We start from the raw sequence: 25,916 nt of genomic DNA, 5'->3' as shown, positions 1-25,916 counted from the left end.
TGAAACGCTTATTTACGAGCCCTTCCCAACGATACAGAGTTAAAACATTTTTTTATAAAGGAATAAAATAAAATACACACAAATGGAGCTCCATGTTAAAGTAACTAGGCATCAGGATACAGCGCCTTCAGAAAGTATTCACACCCCTTGACTTTGTCCACATTTTAGTTGTGTTACAGCCTGAATTTAAAATTGATTAAATGTAGATGTTGTGTCGCTGGCCTACACACAATACCCCATAACGTCAAAGTGGAATTACTTTTTTTTAGAAATGAATTAAAAATGAAAAGCTGAAATGTCTTGAGTCAATAAGCTTTCAACGTCTTTGTTATGGCAAATTTAAATAAGAATTTCAAACACAGATTCAACCACAAAGACCAGGGAGGTTTTCCAATGCCTCGCAAAGAAGGGCACCTATTGGTAGATGGATAAAAATACAGACATTGAATATCCCTTTGTTATTAGTTATTAATTACACTTTGGATGCTGAACTTTATGTCCTCAACACAAAGCGTTGTTTGGGGTAAATCCAACACAACACATTACTGAGTACCACTCTTCATATTTCCAAGCATGGTGGTGGCTGCATCCTGTTATGGGTATGCTTGTCATCGGCAAGGTTTTTTTTTTGAATAAAAATAAACGTAATAGAGTTTAGCACAGGCAAAATCCCAGAGGAAACCTGGTTCAGTCTGTTTTCCAACAGACACTGGGAGACAAATTCACCTTTCAGCAGGACAATAACCTAAAACACAAGGCCAAATATACACTGGAGTTGCTTACCAAGATGACATTGAATGTTCCTGAGTGGTTTAGTTACAGTTTTGACTTAAATATGCTTGAAAATCTATGGAAAGACATGAAAATGGCTGTGTAGCAATGATCAACATCCAACTTGACAGAGCTTGAAGAATTTTTAAAATAATAATGGTTAAAATATTGTACAATCCAGGTGTGCAAAGCTCTTAGAGACTTACCCCAAAAACACTCACAGCTGTAATCACTGTCAGAGGTGATTCTAACATGTATTGACTCAGGGGGTTGAATACTTATGTAATCAATATATATTAGTGTTTTTTTTTAATGCATTTTTTAAAAACAAATGTTTGAATTTCTTACACTGTGTAGATTGTTGACAGAAAATGACAATTAAATCCATTTTAATCCCACCTTGTAACACAACAAAATGTGGAAAAAGTAAAGTGGTGTGAATACTTTCTGAAGGCTCTGTAGATAATAATAAGAACAGAGTAGTAGCAGCATATGATGAGTGTAAAAGTGTGTGTATGTGTGTATGTGTATGTGTATATGTGTGTGTGTTTGTATTGTGTTGGAATGCGTGTGTGTGTGTTATGTGTGGGGTTTGTGTGAGAGTGTAGTGTGTGTGTCAATATAGTGTTTATATATCGTCTTCTGAGTGTGCGTAGAGTCTTTGCAAGATAGGGTCAGTGCAGATAGTCCGGGTAACCATTTAATTAACTATTTAGCAGTCTTACGGCTTACGGGTAGAAGCTGTCTCGGAGACTGTTGGTCCGAGAGCTGATGCTCCGGTACCATTTGCGGACGGTAACAGAGTGAAAAGTCTATGACTTGGATGGCTGGCGTCTTTGTAAATTTTTCGGGCCTTCCTCTGACACTGCCTGATATGAAGGTCCTGGATGGCAGTGAGGTCGGCCCCAGTGACGTACTGGGCTGTCCGCACCACCCTCTGTAACGTTTCGCGATCGAGGGCGATGCATTTGCCATACCGAGCGGTGATGCAGCCAGTCAAGATGCTCTCGATGGTGCAGCTGTAGAACTTTTTGAGGATCCGAGGACCCATGCCAACAGGGGCTTTCACGCAATACTCAGTGTTGTATTCCTGAAGCGAGAGTAAAAATACATTTAGCTCAATGGGCATCTCACGGCTGGGTTTCCCTTTGTAATCCGTTATCGCCTGCAAGCCCTGCCACATACGACAAGCGTCGGAGCCGGTGTAATAGGATTCCACCTTCCTCCTACATTGTCCTTTTGCATGTTTGATGTCTCGTCGGGGGTCATGGCTTTCTTGTATGCGTCCGTGTCCGTGTCCCGTTCCTTGTAAGCGGTAGCTCTAGCTTCAGCCTTTAGCCCAGTGAGGATATTGCATGTAATCCATGGTTTTTGGTTTGGTTACATTCATATAGTCAATGTAGGGACGACGTCGTCTAAGCACTTATTGACGAAGCCCGTGACTGCTATGGTAAACTCCTGAATGCTATCGGATGAATCCCGAAACATATCCCAGTCTGTACAAAACAAAACAGTCTTGTAGCCTTGCGTCTACTTCATTGGATCACTTCCGTATTGAGCGCGTCACTGGTACTTTGTGTTTGAAGTTTTGTTTGTAAACAGGAAGCAGGAGAATAGAGTCGTGGTCAGATTTGCCGAAGGGAGAACGAGGGAGGGCCTTGTATGCGTTTCTGTGGGTAGAATAAAAGTGGTCTTGAGTTTCAACGCCCCGTGTAGCTCAGTTGGTAGAGCATGGCGCTTGCAACGCCAGGGTTGTGGGTTCAATTCCTGCGGGGGACCAGTATGAAAATGTATGCACTTACCACTGTAAGTCGCTTTATATAGGAGTGTCTGCTAAATGACTAAGATGTAAATGTAGTGGTGTTGGTGAAAGTGAAGTAGAACGGTTGTAAGTCTCCGCAAAGCTGCTTCTGGGTTTCTTGTTTGTTTATGGCCCCATGCAGTTCGTTAAGGGGTGTTGGGATGTAGACAGACGCGATAATTACGCATGAGAACTCTCTTGGTAGATAAAAGGGTCTGCAGCTTACCATGAGGTATTCTATATCAGGTGAGCAAAAGTTTGAGATTTCCTTCACACTGAAAGCAGCGCACCAGTTGTTGTTTATGAAAAGGCACACCCCTTCCCCCTTTGGACTTGCCCGAGGCCGCCTTCACCTGATCGTGCCGCTGCATGGAGGAACCACTGAGTTCTACGTACATAGAGTAATCCAGCCACGTCTCTGCAAGGCATATATACTGAACAAAAATATAAACGCAACATGTAAAAGTGTTGGTCCCATGTTTCATGAGCTGAAATAAAATATTTTTCCATAAGCACAAGCTTATTTCTTTCAAATTTTGTGCACAAATTTGTTTACATCCCTGTTTGTAAACATTTCTCCTTTGCCAAGATAATCCATCCACCTGACAGGTGTGGCATATCAAGAAGCTGATTAAACAGCATGATCATTACACAGGTGCACCTTGTGCTGGGGACAATAAAAGGCCAATCTAAAATGTGCAGTTTTGTCACACAACACAATGCCACAGATGTCTCAAGTTTTGAGGGAGCGTGCAATTGGCATGTTGACTGCAGGAATGTCCACCAGAGCGCTTGCCAGATAATTGAATGTTAATTTACCATAAGCCGCCTCCAACGTCGTTTTAGAGTATTTCTGTCTGTAATAAAGCCCTTTTGTGGGGAAAAACTCACTCTGATTGGCTGGGCCTGGCTCCCCAGTGGGTGGGCCTGGCTCCCAAGTGGGTGGGCCTACTTTATGTCCTCCCAGGCCCACCCATAGCTGCACCCCTACCCACTCATGTGAAATCTATATATTAGGACCTATTGAATTTATTTCAATTGACTGATTTCCTTATATGATCTTTAACTCAGTGAAATGGTTGACATTGTTGCGTGTTGCGTTTATATTTTTGTTCAGATAACACTGCAGCTTTTCAAGTCGGTCTGATATGAGACTTGAAGTTCATCTATCTTATTCTCAAGTGACTGGACATTTGCCAATAGAACGGTTGGTTTTCTCTTCCTCTCACCAGGATGTCGGCACTTCTACCGCGTCGATGCCTGCAGCGCTTTGGTAGCCCATGAATCAAAAAAACGGGATCCGGTGTGAACAAGGAACAGCTGAGTCGGGGTTGAAGTCGGATTTGAAGTCGAAATTGAGATTAGTAACTGTCGACCTGATGTCCAGAAGTGCTTGGTGGTCATGTGATAATATTATATTAATTATTATATTATTATTTATATTATATTAATATTATGAACTTTCTATACAAAACAAGTTAAGATTAACAGTTCTGTTGAAACTCGTAAGGTGTTGCCCTTCTCCATCTGCAAAGGAAGATATGTTTTTTATTTTGTCATTCAGCAGACGCTCTTATCCAGAGCAACTAGGGTTAAGTGCCTTGCTCAAGGGCACATCGACAGATTTTTCACCTAGTCGGCTTGGGGAATAGAACCAGCAACCTTTCGGTTACTGGCACAACGCTCCTAACCACTGAGCTACCTGCCGCCTGATTTAAAACCTTGCATAGCAGTATTGGTACGTATTATAGACTACGCATGAATCAATTTGCGAAGCCTATATGAATATTGCCTTCATAAATAACAATATATTTATATTATTTCATGTAGATCCCATTATCTGAGGGAGGCTCAAACTGAATCCTGATATGAGTGCTCTTCAGTGTGAGCTCATACTGTAAGTGAACACAAAGAGAGAGAGACATTGTTGACGTAGCAGGCAGAACCCTCTGTGTCACAGCAGTCGGCTAGCTTGTCCAGATTGCAGATAAGAATCAACATCCCTTTTCAAATATTTACCAGACACTTCTGTTGAGTTGAATAGAGTAGATATTTTTTATATCGCCGTGATAAGGACACAGATTGGTGATGGCTCAGATATGATTCTATCATGGAGGATAACTGCCAAAATAAAGGAAACACTAACATAACATGTCTTAACAGGGCGTTGGGCCACCACGAGCCAGAACAGCTTCACTGCACCTTGGCATAGATTTTACAAGTGTCTGGAACTCTGTTGGAGAGATGCGACTCCATTCTTCCATGAGAAATTCCATCATATGGTGTTTTGTTGATGGTGGTGGAAAACGCTGTCTCAGGCGCCGCTCCAGAATCTTTCAGTGACCACCCATGCCCTGTGGATGGGGGCATTGTCATCTTATGGGGGCGCTTATATTTGTCCTGTTTCACTGCCTGTACGAGTGTGAAGTGTGAAATGGTTATGTATTTTTTTGCATATCCCAACTCCCCCTGAGACAGCCTTGGAGAGCGGGGTCACAGTCAGGAATCAGCCATTATTGACGACGACCTTGTAGCAATTAAGGTTACGTGCCTTGCTCAAGGGCAGATCGGCAGATTTTATTCACGTTGTCGGCTCTGGGATTCAAACTAGCACCCTTTCGGTTACGGGCATAACGCTTTAACTGTTAGACTACCTGCCATGGTAGCTGAAATACCGGCCAAAATAATGGCATGCTCTGCATTTTTATACATGCCCCTAAGCATGATGGGATGTTAATCGCTTCATTAACTCAGGAACCACACCTGTGTGGAAGCGCCTGCTTTGAATATATTTTGCATTCCTCATTTACTCAAGTGTTTCCTTTATTTTGGCAGTTACCCGTAAGCCCTGTTGAGGGCCAAGACATCACTGTCAGATGGGAGATGGGAATAATATGATTGTAAGAATACAAAAAGATTGATGATTGTGGTAACAGAAGCAGCTCTGTGTTCAGTACAATAGGTGATTTTATTCCTCCCTCACCAAACATAGGTGAACATTTTTCTTCCCTCAACAAACATAGTCAAAACCATTATGCACGTGTCATGTTGAAAGATTGATTTGTTGAGATGCTGAGACTTTTTAAACATTAAATAAGTGTAAATGAAATATGTTATGTAGGGGGAGAGTGGGGTGAGTTGAGCCAAAGGGGTATGTTGAGCCACCCTTGTTTCTTGGAAACCAAACACAAAATGTATCATTTGACCAAATATTTAGGAAGAAGAGGTCATCATTTCATGGAGTCTGTGAAGGAAGAAACCACATGGAAAAAGTGGTAAGCAAGTTAGGTCCAAAAAACGGATTTGTGTTTCATGAGGTTTCATGATTTTATCTAAACCAAAGTAGATAATTTTAAGATTGTTCTATACATCAGTTGGGGTCTCCATAAGCTTCAATATGAGGTCCTAAACCGAGCATGAAAGGGCATCCTTGTAGCTGTGTGGGCTAATATAGTAAAAATATTTGCCTTGGGATAATTTGAGATAATATCCATGGGGTAAGTTGTGCCAATGGTTGAGCCAATGGCAAGTTGAGCAAATTGAAGTGTTTTCTTCCAACGTGTAATGCAAGGCGTTATCACTGGGATATGAGGTAACAACAGGGCCTGGCATATGTAAAAAATAAAAAATATACAACGGGTGGGTCTAGTCCTGAATGCTGATTGGTTAAAACCGCATTCCATCCGGTGTCTATTCCATAAGTTACCACCGGCTAAATCTATGACGTTAAAATGCCTATTTACTCTGTTTTATCTGATTGCGCAATCCACTGTCTCATCAGCCCAGCCAGGCAATTTATAAACTTGATCTCCACTATAAAAAACATCTAGATATTATCTCACATTTCTTTTAGACTAACATTTAGTTTTCAACAGCGGATATTTGTATAAACCTTGCTGTCTGTCACTCCGACATTTGCAACATTGTTTCAATATTGAAATTCGATCTCCAGCTGTCCCATAGTAATGAGCGGGTCGAGACAGACAGGCAGGCAGCTTTTCTCAGCCAGTCGAAATCATGAATCAGCTGGCATCATTTTTATGGATATATACAAAGACATTTAAATTGAAAAAATGTCAAACAAAACGAACAAAACATCCTGAAATATATATAGATGTCTTTTTTTTTTTTTTATACTATATTTCCCTTGACGGTGTGATGCTGAACGTAAAAAATTGCTCAACTTACCTCACTCTCCCCTAGGCTAAAGTCATACATCAGGGTAGTTGATGGCACTGCAATCCCAGAGCGCTGTTCTTGTTTTGCATAGTGGCAGCGAGGCTGTAACGCAGCGTTGGACATAAACAGCATGCTTATCTATTTATATAAAAAGGGTAAAATATGAGTTTGGAATCATTTTCACCAGGTGAATCACTCTGCATATTTTGTTTATTTATCAATCACTTAAGGCCTAGTTGGTAAAGGATATCAATCTGCAGTGGTTCTCAAACCTCTCCTTGGGAACTCTCAGACGTTTCACAATTATGTTGTAGCCCTAAACAAGCTCAACCGATTCACCTATTCAAAGGGTTTGAGGATTAGGTGACCAGTTGAATCGGGTGTGCTAGCTCTGGAATAGATCAAATACATGGAAGGGCTGGGGGTCCTTAGGAGAGTGAGAGCAAAAAAAGATGGCGGAAGCGTACGTTGATGTGGAGCGTGAATACAATGGCGGTGGAATCAAGGATAGTTGGAATATTGTCCCAAATAATAAAAAAACTGAGCAAAGTAGCATACAGTGATGAGAACGTCCCTTCTTATCTTGTAGGAGTACGTTTTCTTTAATGAGGAGCAGCCGATTGGATTACCAATTTTGAAGAATCCATTTGATATATCCAAACTGGTGGAGAGAGTGCTGGGTAAAGTGAGTGTCACGAGAGGCGGGCTTGTTTAGATTTTTTGTTCTTCTGAGGATCAGAAGGAGCGTGTGTTGCGTCTCACCAGATTTGAGATGTTTGATGTGTCCTGTGTGTCTCTTCAGAACAGGGCATCCCTCAAGGGGGTAATATCTGGCGTTTCATGGGAAGTCGGTGTTGCAGAGATGGAAAATATTCCTGGAGTGTGTCACGATTGTCGAAAGGAGTAGACCAAGGCGCAGCGTGATATGCGTACATCTGCTTTAATAGTGTACTTTTCCAACACGATACAATAACAAAACAATAAACAATACGTGAAGTCCTCGGTTAACAAAACACAAACCTACACGGAACAAGATCACACAATACACTGTGGCAAACAGGCTGCCTAAGTATGGTTCCCAATCAGAGACAACAAGCAACAGCTGATTCTCGTTGCCTCTGATTGAGAACCACCCCGGCCAACAAAGAAACACATGAACTAGATAATGAACATAGAAACACAAAACACAGACTCTACACATCCTGGCTCAACATAACAGAGTCCCCAGAGCCAGGGCGTGACAGAGTAATTGATGCTCATCGGATGAATCGTGTGGTGAATGAAGAAAAAGTGAAGAGTCTTATCTGTTCTTTTGTCTTTTGATATGGAGTCTCTCCCTACTCAAGTGCAGTTAGGGTATATTAACTACAGAGTCAGAGCATTTATCCCAAGACCAATGCAGTGTGATCATTGTAAAGCTTTTGGTCATGTTTCAAGTGTTTGCAGAAGGGAGAAGCCGAGATGTCCAAGTTGTGGAAAAGATCATATCATGTGTTATTAAAGTGATGAAAATGTGACATGTTGTAATTGTGGTGGGAATCGTGAAGCCACGTCTTTCGAATGCCCCACAAGGGTGAAAGAGAACGAGGTGGCCAAAGTCAGGGCTATCCAGAGCATATCATATGCAGCAGCTGTTAAAAGGGTTGAGGGTTTGAATGGTGCTCCTGAAGAGTCCATGGTGGTGGATAGGCCTTCACTGCAGGCTGCAGGGGTTGCCTTTCAACAGCAGGACCCAGATATGTTAAAGGTTAAGTAGGTGAACTTTGTGGCCTTTATAGCTATGGTGATTAATGGCACTGCCAAGGTGGAGATGAAGTCCAGGAAAATAGATATTGTGGATGCGGTGGAACGGTTCCTGGGACTGAAAGATGTCTCGGCAGAGGAGTTGCATAGAGAATTGTCACAAGCCGTACCACCCTCTCAGATCATACAGCCTGAGAAGGGAGATATGGAGATTTGAAAGAAGGAAGAAGTGGGAGTTTGGGGGTTTTGGTTTTGTCAATGTGTTTTTTTTATTGTTTTATTTTGGGTGGATTAAGTTAGTTTTCCCTGTCACAAATGGGTTTTATTTTTACCTTGGTTTTTTTCAAACCTGTCCAGTTGGTGGCGGTATTACACCTATTGGGGTTGTAGTCTGCCATAAAACCCACTGAAGAAGAAGAAGGGTCCTGAGGGTACGACTAGAAACTAATGAGACTGATTGTTTGACCACAAGGAAGAGTTGTTTGATATTGTTTAAACTTGTTTCGCTATTGCAGAAATGTGGTAAGAGGTTAATGGGAAATGAAAGGCGGGTAGTGCGGACGAAATGGAGGAAATTGAGAAAAAAAAGTTGGTGAAGCAACAGCTGTGCTGGAATGCCAACAATATGGCTGTCAGTTCTGATGGTATGGAGCGGGAGGATGAGGGTCAAGGACCGGAATGGTCGGTAGTGGAAAGACACAGGAATGTACCTGGTGCGTATGCTAGGTTAAGGGGAGTCATCATTGGGGTCCCAATATCTATGGCCACAGATGATATTAAAGAAAATGTGAAGGGAAGCAGAGTGATTGAGGCCAAAAGGTTGATCAGTAGGAAAGAGGGTCAAAGAAGTGAAAGCTTATCAGTGATGCTGAGGTTTGAGAAAGTCTTGCCGGGAAAAGTACAGATAGGATTCCTTAGTTTAAATGTTACAGAATTTGTCCCATATGCACTGCTGTGTTTTTTAAATGCCAAAGAATGAGACATGTAGCTGCTCAGTGTAAAGGAAAGAAAAGATGTGCCAAGTGCGGAGGCGCACATGATTACAGTGAATGTGGAACCAATGTGAAGGTTAAGTGCTGTAATTGTGGGGGAGAACACAGTGCAGCATTTGGTGGATGCCAGGTACAGAGAGAGGCTAGAGAGGCTGAGAAATAGGATCAGTCATGATGTACGGAAACTTTCCATCTCTGGAAAGTTTATTTTCGGCAGGTGGGTTAGTGGTTAAGAGCGCTGTGCCAGTAACCGAAAGGTCGCCGGTTCTAATCCCCGAGCCGACTAGGTGAAAAATCTGTCGATGTGCCCTGGAGCAAGGCACTTAACCCTAATTGCTCATGTAAGTCGCTCTGGATAAGAGCGTCTGCTGAATGACTTAAATGTAAATGTATCGTATGCAGAGGCTGTAAAACTGATTGGTAGAACTACAGTGCGGACTGATGGAGCTTACATGGACGTACCTGTAGTAAGTGGACCTGCTGTCGGGGCTGGTGCTTCCGATGGTCCTGGCATGGTTTCGGGGCCTGTTCAGAAATCTTGTGCTCATAAATGTGCGGTGTCAAAGGACACTTTGATAATGAATAAAGTTGACTTCATATCTTTTATTGGTAAGGTTATCAATATGACTTGGGTTGTGGAAAGCAGAAATGCCAGGTTGAAGGTTATTGTGGAGACGGCAAAATAGATATTGGGGGTAACAGATGCTACTGTTGAAATGGTTGTTGACATGCTGAACAATCCTAAGGGTGGAGTGTTTCAGCATGATATAGATCAAGTTTAATGAGGTTGGGGGGGGGGGTTTCGGGGGAGGGGAGGGTGTGGTAGAAGTTAGGGATTTATTTGGTTTTGAATTTTATTTTCATGGTAGTACCAAATTGGGCAGATCATGATTGATCGTACATTCCACCACAGTAGGTGGCGGCATGCACTTAAACGATTGTTTGCAGACCGCCATGATATCATACAAGAAGAAGAACAAGAAGCAGAAGAAGAAGAAGGGTCCTGAGGAGAGGTTAGAATACCACTCCTGTAAAGGGAGGTAGCTTACCAAGAGATAGTACATTGTTGTATGTCTATTGCTTTTGGGAGAGAAGCAACTGTTCTTATTTTGTAAATGTGTGTTCTTTATCCCCCCCCTGCTTTCCATTACAGAAAAAACTGAAGGAATCGCCTTTGGTGTAATTTAGCCTTCGCTAGTTTCCGTAGGAATGCGCATCAGCTGACTGACTAGAGAAAAGTCAGAAAGCAGACAATCACAAACAAATGATTGCCAAATAAAACATTTATTAACTGCAGCTAACGCCATCATAACTATGGAATCGACTCTCGAGCAACATCTGGATGATACGTAAGTGATTATTTGATCGAAACGTATGTGATCGTACCAAATCGTTGAATTATGTGAAAACATTCCTCAAATGTTGTTTTGATATGATAGCATGAAGAATCCAGCCATTGTCGGAGTTCTCTGCACCGACCAACAAGGACATATTCTAGGCTGTAAGTCAAATTATCACGTTTGTTGTTGCTGTCTTTTATTTATCTGATTATTTAGCAGGCAAACGTTTGATTGACGACCGCACGCAGTCGTCGTCAAATCAATCACATTTATTTGATAAAGACCTGCATCAGCAGTTGTCATAGTGCTTACATACAGAGATACCCAGCCTAAAACCCCAAAGAACAATCAATGCATACGCACAGTGGCTAGGAAAAACTCCCTATTAAGGCAGGAACATAGGAAGAAACCTAGAGGAACCAGGCTCTGAGGGGTGGCTAGTCCTCTTCTGGCTATGCCGGGAGGCGATTATAGAGTACATGGCTTTTAAGGGCAGATCGTTCTTCAAGATGTTGAAACGTTCATAGATGACCAGCAGGGTCAAATAATAATCACAGTGGTTATAGAGGGTGCAACAGATCAGCACCTCAGGAGTAAATGTCAGTCGGCTTCCAGGACAAGGTACTAGGTAGCACATCCGGTAAACTGGTCAGGGTTCCATAGCTGTCCATCATTCATCATTGAGGGAAATGCTGCTAGCTAGCTACACTGTTTTGCAGCCTATGTCTGGCAACTGCCTCTTCTAACGTTTGACACTTCAACAAAAGACTTAACTGAATGTTTGAAAACTATGAAAATATACCCTTGAAATGGCAGTAGTTACAAATATTAGACAACGCAATAAGTCAAATAATAGTAGCCTAGCTAGAGCCAAATCCTGTTATCTCTGGTAGGGCCTAGCTAATGTACCGGGCCCACTTTTGATACTAGTGAACTTATCACAAGATCAGCCTGCATTTTGACCTTCCATATGACTGAATCGGAGTCTACTTTGTCTCCCTTGTGTTTATTTCAGGTCGTGGCTCTCTGTCTGACGAGCATGGGGGAGTGGTGTCTGTACTGGTCAGACAGGCAGCCGCTCTCACCAGAGACCCTACAGACAGCCCCACAGTGTGCCTGGAGGCAGACTCAGGGTGAGGAACCACATCCAGTCAATATTAGGGTGAGTTTGTTTTGCATCGCTTGGTGCCCCGGGTGGTTGGGTTTTTCACTTTAGGAACAATTGAATCGTCTAAAATGTGCAAACCCAGGGCACCCGGCGATGCAAAACGAACTCGCCCTCGGATCGTTATATGACCGGTTACTATTTACAAATAAAGTTTCTAGACCCTTTTTCTTTGGCAGAGGATCTGAAAGCATTGGGTAGATAATAGTGCAAAGTCTTGCCAGCCTATCAGAGGGCAAGGCCAAGCAGTTATCATGTTGCTCATACCTTTGCAAGTTTTTCACATCTACATGACGGGCGCGAACAGGTAGGAGCTAGGGGTGGATTTAGAACTCGACTTGGAGCTTATCTGCAAAGTGCTTGTCTGGTTAAACTGAAATCAGTTTTACCTCATTTTTACCAGCATGTCACCTGTGCAACTAGAGGCAAACAAGACTCTAGATCACCTTTACTCCACACACAGACGCATACAAAGCTCTCCCTCGCCCTCCATTTGGCAAATCTGACCATAACTCTATCCTCCTGATTCCTGCTCTCAAGCGAAAACTCAAACAGGAAGTACCAGTGAGGCGCTCAATACGGAAATGGTTCCGATGAAGCGAATGCTAAGCTACATATTCCAACCAGAATCTATGGATTACAGGCAACATCCGCACTGAGCTAAAGGCTAGCGCTGCAGCTTTTAAGGAGCGGGACACTAATCCGGACTCTTATAGATGGGTTGGCTGACAACGTCACGAAGACGACGTGCGCGCTTCCATGGGGCAGAAGTTAGCCTGTTGTGATTCTGGACGGCCAGATTTCTAGCAAGAATGACGTGAAACTGCCATGTGAGGAATCGTAAGTGGCTCGTTTCAGCTTGTTTCATCTTGTTATTGATGCCATGTCTTGTTTTGACTGATTTCATGTTAATGCTAATATAGCTAAAATTCGCTAGCTAGCTAGCCAACCAACAACTGTAACGATGTATTTGAGAGACAACAAGGTCATTGTACAAATTTATTTATGTTTTTAATAAACCTTGGAGACTAAATATAGCTTACATGTTGTCAACAATCTAAACCAACCTCCTCTGTTTTGACCCATGGTTGCGCATGTCGTGTTTTGTTGCTAAACAACCAACCACTATAAGAAATCCCGCTACGACCTCCGACGAACCTTCAAACAGGCAAAGCGTCAATACAGGACTAAGCTCGAATCCTACTACGCCGGCTCTGATGCTTGTCAGATGTGGCGGGGCTTGCAAACTATCACAGATTACAAAAGGAAACCCAGCCACGAGCTGCCCCGTGATGCAAACCTACCAGAGGAGTTAAATGCCTTCTATGCTCACTTCGAGGCAAGCAACACTGAACCATGCATCAGAGCACCAGCTGTTCCGGACGACTGTGTAGCCGATGTGAGTACGATCTTTAAACAGGACACGTACTCAGAGCATGCGCTGATCAGCTGGCAAGTGTCTTCACTGACCTTTTCAACCTCTCCCTGACCTTGTCTGTGATACCTACATGTTTCAAGTAGGGCTGAGAATTGCCAGGGACCTGACAATACGATATTATCAAGATACTTAGGTGCCATTATGATATGTTTTGAGCCCCGCAGTGGACGTGTCATAATACCCATAAAACCTAGCGGTCAAACAGGGAAATGTTTCCAAACTTTTCCACCATTCATTTTTCCCATAGGGGATTTTAGAAACACTTTAAAATAAGGGCTGTGTTTTGTGTAGGCTCACCCTGGTGTGACGTTTTGATAACCATGTAAATCTCTTTAGGTCAAGGTGACCTATATCAATATATTCAGCTATATTTACACTCGGATTCGAAAATGCTAATCAGCATCAAAGTAGACATCATGCAACACTACAAATCCCTGCAAGCTCCTGCATGTCATCTTTAGCTAACAGGTATTATGTAAATGTAAAACTTCCCCAAGACCGTTCACAGAATTGTCAATTTAAGGAAATGTTGCCAATTGATTCATTACTAAATTGAGTTAACACTAGATAGTTAATCCAGAGATTCTTATCTTTGACTCATCCAGATCATCATGGCATTTGTAGTTCAGTATACATCTGGCCCTTCATTGGACACTGTGTTAACAAACCTCCAAACGAGCTTCAATGCCATACAACAATCCTTCAGTAGCCTTCAACTGCTCTTAAACACTAGTAAAACTAAATGCATGCTTTTCAATCGAACGCTGCTAGCACCCGCCCACCCGACTAGAATCACCACTCTCGACGGGTCTGACCTAGAGTATGTGGACAACTACAAATATCTAGGTGTCTGGTTAGACTGTAAACTCAACTTCCAGACTCACATAAAGAATCTCCAATCCAAAGTTAAATCTAGAATCGGCTTCCTATTTCGCAACAAAGCCTCCTTCACTCATGCTGCCAAACATGCCCTCGTAAAACTGACTATCCTACCGATCCTTGACTTCGGCGATGTCATTTACAAAATAGCCTCCAACACTCTACTCAGCAAATTGGATGTAGTCTATCACAGTGCCATCCGTTTTGTCTCCAAAGCCCCATACACTACCCACCACTGTGACCTGTACGCTCTTGTTGGCTGGTCCTCACTACATGTTCGTCGTCAAACCCACTGGCTCCAGGCCATCTATAAATCACTGCTAGGCAAATCCCGGCCTTATCTTAGCTCATTGGTCACCATAGCAGCACCCACCCGCAGTCTGCGCTCCAGCAGGTATATCTCACTGGTCATTCCCAAAGCCAACACCTCCTTTGGCCGCCATTCCTTCCAGTTCTCTGCTGCCAATGACTGGAACGAATTGCAAAAATCTCTGAAGCTGGAGACTCTTATCTCCCCCAATAACTTTAAGCATCAGTTGTCAGAGCACCTTACCGATCACTGCACCTGTACACAGCCCATCTGAAATTAGCCCACCCAACTACCTCATCCCTATATTGTTATTTAATTGGCTCTTTTGCACCCCAGTATCTCTATTTGCACATAATCTCTTGCACATCTAGCATTCCAGTGTTTAATACTATTGTAATTATTCTGCACTATAGCCTATTTATTGCCTTACCTCCATAACTTGCTACATTTGCACACACTGTATATATATTTTCTGTTGTATTTCTGACTTTATGTTTTTTTTTTACCCCATATGTAACTCTGTGTTGTTTTTATTGCACTACTTTGCTTTATCTTGGCCAGGTCGCAGTTGTAAAGAGAACCTGTTCTCAACTGGCTTACCTGGTTAAATAAAGGTGAAAAAAAAAAAAAAAAAAGTATGATAGCCACATTAGCAGCTAATTAGCATTTAATTTTTTGGGGGTAAATACAGTGGGGAAAAAAGGATTTAGTCAGCCACCAATTGTGCAAGTTCTCCCACTTAAAAAGATGAGAGAGGCCTGTAATTTTCATCATAGGTACACGTCAACTATGACAGACAAATTGAGGAAAAAAAATCTAGAAAATCACATTGTAGGATTTTTATTGAATTTATTTGCAAATTATGGTGGAAAATAAGTATTTGGTCACCTACAAACAAGCAAGATTTCTGGCTCTCACAGACCTGTAACTTCTTCTTTAAGAGGCTCCTCTGTCCTCCACTCGTTACCTGTATTAATAGCACCTGTTTGAACTTGTTATCAGTATAAAAGACACCTGTCCACAACCTCAAACAGTCACACTCCAAACTCCACTATGGCCAAGACCAAAGAGCTGTCAAAGGACACCAGAAACAAAATTGTAGACCTGCACCAGGCTGGGAAGACTGAATCTGCAATAGGTAAGCAGCTTGGTTTGAAGAAATCAACTGTGGGAGCAATTATTAGGAAATGGAAGACATACAAGACCACTGATAATCTCCCTCAATCTGGGGCTCCACGCAAGATCTCACCCCGTGGGGTCAAAATGATCACAAGAACGGTGAGCAAAAATCCCAGAACCACACGGGGGGACCTAGTGAATGACCTGCAGAGAGCTGGGACCAAAGTAACAAAGCCTACCATCAGTAACACACTACGCCGCCAGGGACTCAAATCCTGCAGTGGCAGACGTGTCCCCCTGCTTAAGCCAGTACATGTCCAGGCCCGTCTGAAGTTTGCTAGAGTGCATTTGGATGATCCAGAAGAGGATTGGGAGAATGTCATATGGTCAGATGAAACCAAAATATAACTTTTTGGTAAAAACTCAACTTGTCTTGTTTGGAGGACAAAGAATGCTGAGTTGCATCCAAAGAACACCATACCTACTGTGAAGCATGGGGGTGGAAACATCATGCTTTGGGGCTGTTTTTCTGCAAAGGGACCAGGACGACTGATCCGTGTAAAGGAAAGAATGAATGGGGCCATGTATCGTGAGATTTTGAGTGAAAACCTCCTTCCATCAGCAAGGGCATTGAAGATGAAACGTGGCTGGGTCGTTCAGCATGACAATGATCCCAAACACACCGCCCGGGCAACGAAGGAGTGGCTTCGTAAGAAGCATTTCAAGGTCCTGGAGTGGCCTAGCCAGTCTCCAGGTCTCAACCCCATAGAAAATCTTTGGAGGGAGTTGAAAGTCTGTGTTGCCCAGCGACAGCCCCAAAACATCATTGCTCTAGAGGAGATCTGCATGGAGGAATGGGCCAAAATACTAGCAACAGTGTGTGAAAACCTTGTGAAGACTTACAGAAAACGTTTGACCTGTGTCATTGCCAACAAAGGGTATATAACAAAGTATTGAGAAACTTTTGTTATTGACCAAATACTTATTTTCCACCATAATTTGCAAATAAATTCATAAAAAATCCTACAATGTGATTTTCTGGATTTTTTTTCCTCATTTTGTCTGTCATAGTTGACGTGTACCTATGATGAAAATTACAGGCCTCTCATCTTTTTAAGTGGGAGAACTTGCACAATTGGTGGCTGACTAAATACTTTTTTTCCCCACTGTACATCAAATCAAGCTTTATTCAGACATGGAATGCAACACAATGTCCTTTACAGGAAAAAACAAACAATGAAAAAATAAAAATGAAATATTTAATACACAAAAAACATCAGAGGATAAAAAAAACAAAAGAATAACAATAAAAACTGAAAGACTAAAAAGCCCCCTAAAGAAAAGAAAAGCTAAAAAGGTGTTTTAAGATCTATTTTAAATATGTCCACATTTTCGGACCCCTCAGGTTCTCTGGCAGGCTATTCCAGAGGCTGGGGGCATAATAACTAAAGGCTGCCTCCCCATGCCTCTTGGTCCAGGGCTTTGGGATAGTTAAAAGGCCAGTGCCTGAGGACCTGAGGGACCTACTGGGTACATAACTTAAAAGCATGTCTGACGTATTGGGGTGCGCAAACTTGGATTGATTTAAAAACCAATAGATGAATCGTACATTTTAAAACTCACAGGCAGCCAGTGCAGAGACCTTAAAGCTGGTGTAATGTGTGCTCTCCGTCTGGTCTTGGTCAGTACCCGTGCTGCAGCATTCTGTATGTTTTGCAGTTGACCAATGGCTTTCTTGGGTAGACCAAACAGGAGAGCATTACAGTAATCAATGCCTCACCTTGGCAATGTTCCTCGTGTTGTAAAAAGCTATTTTGGTCATATTCCTAATATGTGATTCGAAATTGAGTTCAGAATCTAAAATGACAACTAGGTTTTTTTAACCTGTTGTTTTATCTTTATTTCCCGTGAATTAAAATGTGCGGCCAGATTCTCTCTCTCTGTGCTTTGGCTCCAACAATATGTACCTCGGTCTTGTCTTGATTTAGCTGGAGGAAGTTGTGAGCCATTCAAGTATTTAAATCACTAATACAGTCTAATAATTTATCCGTGGAGCAAATGGATGGACACAAATGTAAAGTTGTGTATTGTCTGTCTAGCCGTGAAAATCAATGCTGTGCTTTCTGATAACGCTGCCAAGGGGTTACATACAGTATATAAACTGAACAGTACCGGACCCAAATGTAACCTTGTGGAACGCCACGTGATGTGTATTTTCTCTGAGTTATGTTCACGAAGGGTGACAAACTCTCGACCGTTTTAAATAGGTCCTAAACCAATGTAGAACTGGACCGGAGAGGCCAACCCACCTCTCCAGTCTGTCCAGAAGGACATCATGGTCAACAGTGTCGAATGCAACACTTAAGTCCAAGAGTACAAGGACAGAGAGTTGTTTGGCATCTGTGTTGGCTCTAAGATCATTTACCACTTTAACTAAGGCTGTCTCTGCTGTAGTGGGCATGAAAACCAGATTGGAATGTTTAAAAGATACAGTTGGCACTTACATTTTTGTTGTTGTTTTTTGAACCAATTTTTCTAGAATTTTTGCTTAAGAATGGAAGGTTGGAGATTGGCCGAAAATTGCTAAGAGCTGAAAAATCTAGATTACTTTTCTTCAGAAGGGGTTTCAGCATAGCAGTTTTTAGTGCAGTGGGGAAAGTGCCTGTGAACAGGGAGTGATTAACAATAGCTTGCACTTCTTCAGATATGCAATAAACACTTTTGAATAAGGTGGTGGGGATAGGATTGAGAAGGCAGGTAGAAGGCTTAAATTGTGATATCACTTTCTTGATCATGTCTGTGTCAACTAGGGGGGAAAAAATCCATAGTGCCTTTGCGTGATAGGCTAGGACACATCGTCAGGTCTTGCTTGACTGATACCCAGCCTAATGTTTGTTATCTTATCTCTGAAATATGCCACAAACTCATCACATTTAGATGTGGAGGAAAGTTCATAGGTTTGCGGGGGTAGGATTTATCAGGCCATCCATGGTCGAGAAGAGCACTCTCAAATTATTCTGATTTATAAGTGATCAAGTTAGATATGCCAGACGGGCTAATTTTTCAAATTGCCTTGTTATATATATGCCAAGTTGTTCACTCAGAATATCATAATGGACCTGCAACTTTGACTTTCTCCACTTCTGCTCTGCCTTTCTGCAATTTCTCTTTTAATTGATTAATTTCCTCACTCATCCAAAGGGCTCTCCGTTTGGATGTGGCCTTTTTCAACCTTATTGGAGCTATTGGCTATTAATGTGCTATTAAAGTTATCAACTAAATCATCACAAGAGGAAGGCAAAATAGGTGGTGTTCAAAATCTGTAGCAACTTCAGAGGTAAGATAGCGTTTCTTAATGTGTTCAGTATTGCCCTGTGCTATAGGCCACAAGGTAGTAAGAAATACACAGTGGTGATCAGATAAAGCAACATCAACAATAGAGGATATGTAATTAGAAAGCCCCTTGGTAATAACCAGGTCCAGAGTATGGCCGTGGTTATGGATCGGCCCAGTAACATGTTGGATAAAGTCCATAGAGCTCAAAAGATTCATACATTCAATGGTCCTTGGAGTCCGTCTCTTTGTCAACATGAATTTTAAAATCGCCCCAACACAATAATTTTATCATATTTCTCAGGGACAATAGTTCAGAGAAATCAGTAAAGAAAGTGGGTCAGTGCTTTGATGGCCTATACAGGGTTATGACCAGCACTGTTGGCTGACATTTAAACAGTATAGCATGATGCTCAAAAGATCCAAAGTCGCCAAACGAAATGTCCTGACAGCTGAGTGAAAATAGAGGCTGTCCCCCCCCACACCCTTTTTCCCTTTCCTGATAGAGCTGTAGTCCAGGGGGAGGCTTCAATAAGAGCGGCACTACAGTGAGAAACATACAATCAACTTTGCGCTCAGTAATGAGGTCATTCACGAGAAAGGTTTTTCTAGTGATTGCTCTAACATTTTAAAAGCGCCTTATTCAATGAGTGTGGGCCACTTTGCCCCTGGGGCATCTGCCTCGAGGTAACCAATAGAATATCAACCAAATTTATTGTTACAACCATTTTTTTCTGACAGTCTCCAATCTATCAGAATGGTAGGAGATCACAGTTTGTATAAACTCACTAGAAGGCGGAGTTAAAAGGGATATACATTTGGTTACTCACAATAACCATAGTTCCATTTCTACAGGAGTTGATATGGTTTCCAAGTCCTGTGTTGCTTGTTCTGACAGGGAGAACTAGAGCGCTACCAGACCCTGTCTGTCAGTCTATAAAACAGTTTGCGACGTTGCTGGAAATAATCCTGGAACCCCTGTGGTTATGGTCTCTTTTAAAAAGTGTTGGTTACTCCCACAGCAAATCAAAGTTGTCACAAAGAGAGACGTTCCTGTCATTGCAAAGTTTCTTCAGGTACTTGTTTAGGGCAACGAGGCAAATATATTGATAAGTCACCTTGTCCGAGAGATTTACACGGTTATCAGAACATCGCGCCAGGGTAAGCCTACACGTAACACAGCCCTTAATTTAAGCGTTTGTAAAATCCCCTATTGGAAAAATTGTGGGAAAACATTTGGAACCATTTCCCTGTTTGACCGCTAGGTTTTATGGGTATTTTGACTCTATTATTGCAATTCAATACTGTGATTTTATTGCGATTTGATGTTAGAAACCTATTGCTCACCATATGTCTGCGGCAGAGGGACAAGAGATCCATGAGAAAACGAGTTTTGATCAGTCATGGAAATAAGTGCTGAAAACAAATTGGCTCCCTTTTTAAAAAGATGACGGAGAACAAGCTACGAAGGAAAAATACTGGAGTTTTGGTGCAGGTACAACCAACTAACACAAAAATAATATTGCGATATTGTCAAAACGATGCGATATGTCGTCAAATAATATCCCGATTATGTAACTATCTAATTTATTTATATATACATTACCAGTCAAAAGTTTGGACATACCTACTCATTCAAGGGTTTTTCTTTATTTGTACCTTGTCACAACACAACTGATTGGCTCAAATGCATTAAGAAGGAAAGAAATTCCACAAATTAACTTTTAACAAAGGCACACCTGTTAATTGAAATGCATTCCAGGTGACTACCTCATGAAGCTGGTTGAGAGAATGCCAAGAGTGTGCAAAGCTGTCATGAAGGCAAAGGGTGGCTACTTTGAAGAATCTCAAATACAAAATATATTTTGATTTGTTTAACACTTGGTTACTACGTGATTCCATATGTGTAATTTCATAGTTTTGATGTCTTCACTATTATTCTACAATGTAGAAAATAGTTTTTTTTAAATAAAGAAAACCCCTGGAATGAGTAGATGTGTCCAAACTTTGACTGGTACTGTATTTTTTATTCATCAGTAGTTTAAAGCAGACCACCATAGTCCCTGTGCCCAAGAACGCCAAGGTAACCTGTCTAAATGACTATCGCCCCGTAGCACTCACATCTGTAGCCATGAAAGGCTGGTCGCTCACATCAACGCCATCATCCCAGGCACCCTGGACCCACTCCAATTCACAGATCTGATACCCACATCCAACAACCCACCCTCAACTCCTTGTAGATAGCAAAGTTATCGTTACTCATTGTGTATTTATTACTATTATTATAATTACTATTATTATTATTATTATTATTATTGTGTTTTAATTTATATTTTTTATATTTTCTTTCTCTGTATTGATGGGAAGGGCCCGTAAATAAGCATTTCACTGTTAGTCTACACCTGTTGTTTGCAAAGCTTGTGACAAATAAAATGTGATTTTGATTCGTCTAGTTATCGTTGACTGTGCTGCCACCTTGTGGATATCATAAGTATGTGCAGCGCTTCATGTAGTTCCCTGAACTTCACCTTTACATTGCACTGCGCACATCTCTGAGCAGTCAAAACAACTCATTTGAAACTATGTTCAAGACATGGGCATAAAACATTGATCCCCTGTGGGCAACATGCTATATGTATGATTGACAGCTTGTAAATGGGAAAAGATTGTATGGCAGCATCCTGTAGATACGAGTTACACCGTGACATCCCGACTACGGTATTTAACGACATGTTGAGCTGAGGCAGAGTTGGTCAGTTTCTGCTGATCTGAGATCAGTTTTTTGTCTTTGGGATCATAATTGATATGATTATATGGACAGTAGTGTTGTCTTCGATACAAGATTTAAAATCACAATACTCGATACCCGTCACGATCAAATAATAATTATTATTATTAGACCTACTAGCCAAAGTCACAGAATGGCACTTGATCCAGAAAATAAACTCCGGCTACTGCTCTGTTCAATCATTGGGCATCTGAGTTCGATATCGTTACATAAAAATAAAAAAAAAGTAATGTAAAAATAAATCATTAAGAGATTTGACTTTGGTAAAAAAAAAAAAAAAAATTGTAATCATTTCTTTGAATGGTAAATATTTTCATAAACAGGGTAAATCAAGGTGTATTCACCAAACGGGTGAATACATGTTCAATAGGAATGTGAGCATGCATTGTTATTGATTTGAGCTTTTTGCTGATTTCATGGGGCTACAGATGACAAACAATCCTTTCCATGTAGGACTTATTTTATTGGTAACTGCTAAGAGAACATATTATTTTATTGTACAACATTTGCAAGCTCTTTTCTAAAAGTGTGCACTTTCTCTTTAAGAAATGATTGACGTGATTCAGGAGGCAGAATGTGGCTGTGGACTGTAGTGGAAACCACACGGGAGGCAAAGGACCGGTTTTCAGTGGAAAGGGAGACGAAGCAAATAACGTTTTTGGGGACAGTCAGCTTTGAAGTCAGCATATTTTGCGCTATGGTTAGCATATTATCACAAACAAATTACTACTAGGTAGTGAATTCAGCTGTAAGCTAGCAAGGAACGTTGGCCTACAATTAAAGCTGGAAGCTTAGCTACCGATATTGTCTTGTATTTGTAAAAGTGTTCGAGGCTGTAGGGACATTGTTTTTGCGAACAGTTTCAACATTTCTACATACAGTGTTGCATTATTCAAGCGTGTTAACTTCTGTGCAGCAGGAGTGGGGACTGTGAGCTAATGCAGCCCAGACAGCTCTAGCAATAAATGAGTACTTGGAGCAGGCACTTTGCTCTTCACGCTATAAAGGGGCTGCGCTGTCAGACTATACTCTCACGCTTTTAATAGTATACAGCATCATCTAGATATGTGTGCAACAAACGTTCAACGTTCACCTTCTGCTACCATTTCTGTCAACCCGTTTACGCATACAGTTTGGACGCATACGTTCGATAAATCCAACGTATGCACCACACAGAACGCACTGCAACTGCCTCTGCAACGCAATGCTGCAAGACAAACGCAGCGTTCCATTGGAAATGCATGTACTTCTTGGTGTACCAAAACGCAAACACAGACGGTGTGTTCGAAGCATAAGACGCTTTATGAATACGGGCCCGAATGACATGCTGCCTTAATGAATGATATGACTGTGGCAACTTTTTCCTCATCTCCCCAAAAAAAGCAACCAGTAGTAATCCTTCAAAGCTTTAATGGTGATGTTTCTTTGTATGCTGTCAAACTGTCAATGTTTTTGTGTTTGGTTAGTGATTTTAATATTGCATTATTTATTTTGTCATGTCTTGATTGAAATGCAATTGATTGGCCACAGGCTTTTTACTATAGTAATCATTGATTGTTTGTACCCCCCCCCCCCCCCCCCCCCCCCCCACAGGAATATCCTTGTGAGAACGCATGGAACCATCACAGTAGCTGTTCACAAGATGGCGTCATGAGGTCACCTAATGAAGATATACAAGGCTGTCTGTAAAGCTGTTTGTTCACTAATGCTAAATAATCATACACAATATAAGATCTGGATCTGGGAGGTTGTGTTCAAGTGTCAGAAGATTGTCGTTTTTCCTTCTTCTTCCACTGTCTGTTTGGCCAGGAGTCGAATTTAAAAGGAGTCATTTTTAAAAGTCGAGTACATACTATTTGAGTTGTGTTTTGTATAAGTTAATAGGGTCTGATTCGCTTTGGGCCAATATTTCTTATTCAATACCTGGATAAGACTTTTTGGGACATTTGTTCATCTGCAATCAGGTCTGGTTTTCAAATGTAATGTATAAATATTGTATATGTGTTCATATTAAAAGCAATGTAACAATTTGTCACAGCTGTAATGGTGTCTGTGTTCTGCAAAGTCAGGGGGACTTGGTTGTGTCGTACTGTACGGTGTGTCTGAACTGACGGTCTTGTTTATATCTTTTTAGTGTGGTATGTTTTCAAATATATTTCACTCTCGTGGGATACTGCAGTAAACTTGGCCTAGAGGAGCTGAACGTGGTATTTGGTACGCTATACTTCTATATTTTACTGCTGTATCTGTTTTTAAATGTGGGACTTAGTCATGTTTCGTACGGTATGTCTGAACTGAGTCTTCTATGATTTTAAGTGTAGGGTTAAGTTGCCCCTAGATGCTGGTCTTGTCAGTTTAGCATTTCCCCCACTAAAGGTTTGACATTAAGGGTTGCCCTTTTGCCTGGGGCAAGTGACCTGCGCGGTCACGCCAGTTGAGCCTGCTCTGTGGTTGGCCCATTGGGCAGGTGATTATTATTTTTTATTTTTATTTTTTACCGATAACCAAAACGCTAAAAACTCCATTAAGTTAACTTGGCCTACAAACCTACAGGAGTTGAATATTGAGTCGTGGCCACGCCTCACAGTCCCCATAACAGCCAGAAGACTACCCCAGTCATCGCCACCAATCTGAAGGCCACGCCAGACTCAGAACGCACTGACCTTAATGTGGCTGATGTCTGTCAGAGGTCAATGTCAGTAGTTCATTGTCTCTGTACCAAATAGCACCCTATTCGTTATATAATGGGCCTGGGTCAAAAGTAGTAAACCTAAATAGGGAAAGGGGTGCTATTTGGAACACATATTAAATGATGTGTTCATGACTAGCACAGTGCTCACTCAAGTATCTTAGGTGTGTATCATGCATTGTATTCCCCCCCCCTAGTTTCATCTATTCGTATGCTGAAAAATAAAGAAAATATGTACCCAGAGTTAATTCACAGAAATTGAATTTGGCCATAAGTGAGTTGCATGATGCCTCTTGGTGTGTGAGATGTTTATAGATTAGATTGTCTGGTCTCTCTCACTCTCTAGCTCTCTCTTTCTCTCCCTCTCCCCCCCTCTCTCTTTCTCTCCCCCCCTCTCTTGTTTAACTAAACCTATTATGTTTTACTTTAGTGAACATGCACAGTTCACATGTCTACAACTTTTATCTATTCACTGTCCCAGCAGGTGCCCATGCTTCCAGTGAACGCATTTCCAGTTCAATGCATTTCTAGGGCGTTTCAGGTCGATACACTTTAACTGGGATAAGGTCGGTTTAATCTTCTGACCTCCCGTGTCAAGGGTCCATTACTTTCTCCTTTAGATGGTTTAGCATTTCTCTTGACATCCTGCTGAGGTAATTCTGTGCACATAATAGTCCTAAGTGTGGAATGTATTCGTTTCAAAACCTAGTCGTTATATGGTTTATATACCATTTATATCATCTCTCTCATTATTACACAACTGGAGTTCAGGCCATACAGGTCTTGCGCTAAAGTTCCTCTGCAGTGGGGTGGGACGTCCCGTTATCTGCGGTAAGAACACTGCAGTCAGCGATAACGCCTCGGGTGGCTGTCAACCTGCAGAAATACCCCCTATCTCCGATCACCCCCTATCTCCGACTCTAACATGGTTCATGCTAATTCTCACCTTTTAGCCTAGAAAACCTACTGGTCAAGCCAGTGTTTTTAACATGATGTTTCGACATCAGAGCAGAGAGACGTTTTTCTACCTTTGGGGGGATGATCAGAGCGAGCGTTACGTGCCAGTCACGTGTCAGTCCCGGGCGACTTTGGTTCACGCGACCCCTTTTAAATTCATCGCCAATGTTCTGCTGAACTCCGAGGAGGGAATTCACACAGTTAACTAAAGTTATGGCTACTTCATCCTCAAGGGAACTTATCCAAGTAGCAGCATCCTATTAAGTGCACTATCAAAAGGACAGAGTGTGCACCTAAAATGTAGGAATCTCCCATCTAGCTCATCGAGCGCAGAACACCACCGATATTGCTGTACTATTTGAGATCAAGCGGAAAATAGTGCAACATCTGATGGAAAATTAAGGTATGTATA

At 41.8% G+C, this 25,916-nt stretch overlaps 1 protein-coding gene across 1 annotated transcript; it reads left to right on the top strand.

Annotated features, from left to right (window-relative positions):
• Positions 1-10,448: 10,448 nt before the first annotated feature.
• Positions 10,449-23,891, top strand: LOC311149856 (ragulator complex protein LAMTOR5-like). The gene is made up of 5 exons (XM_084187096.1): positions 10,449-10,499; positions 10,640-10,835; positions 10,926-10,987; positions 11,842-11,959; positions 23,452-23,891. The coding sequence occupies exons 2-5, from the start codon at positions 10,801-10,803 to the stop codon at positions 23,510-23,512; spliced, it is 276 nt and encodes a 91-aa protein (XP_084043222.1). The 5' UTR covers positions 10,449-10,499; positions 10,640-10,800; the 3' UTR covers positions 23,513-23,891.
• The last annotated feature ends 2,025 nt before the right edge of the window (positions 23,892-25,916 follow it).

Source organism: Coregonus lavaretus (genome assembly GCF_964263955.1).
Source record: "Coregonus lavaretus genome assembly, chromosome: 22".
Lineage (NCBI taxonomy): Eukaryota > Metazoa > Chordata > Actinopteri > Salmoniformes > Salmonidae > Coregonus > Coregonus lavaretus.
This window is presented reverse-complemented; position numbering and strand designations above follow the sequence as displayed.

What these genes read in the sequence shown, in the direction of transcription:
- LOC311149856 (XM_084187096.1), top strand. Translation starts at nt 10,801, where the DNA reads ATGGAATCGACTCTCGAGCAACATCTGGATGATAC. An exon ending in GAGCAACATCTGGATGATAC is followed by an intron (nt 10,836 to 10,925) that starts GTAAGTGATTAT and finishes TTGATATGATAG; the next exon opens with CATGAAGAATCCAGCCATTG. An exon ending in TGCCTGGAGGCAGACTCAGG is followed by an intron (nt 11,960 to 23,451) that starts GTGAGGAACCAC and finishes CCCCCCCCACAG; the next exon opens with GAATATCCTTGTGAGAACGC.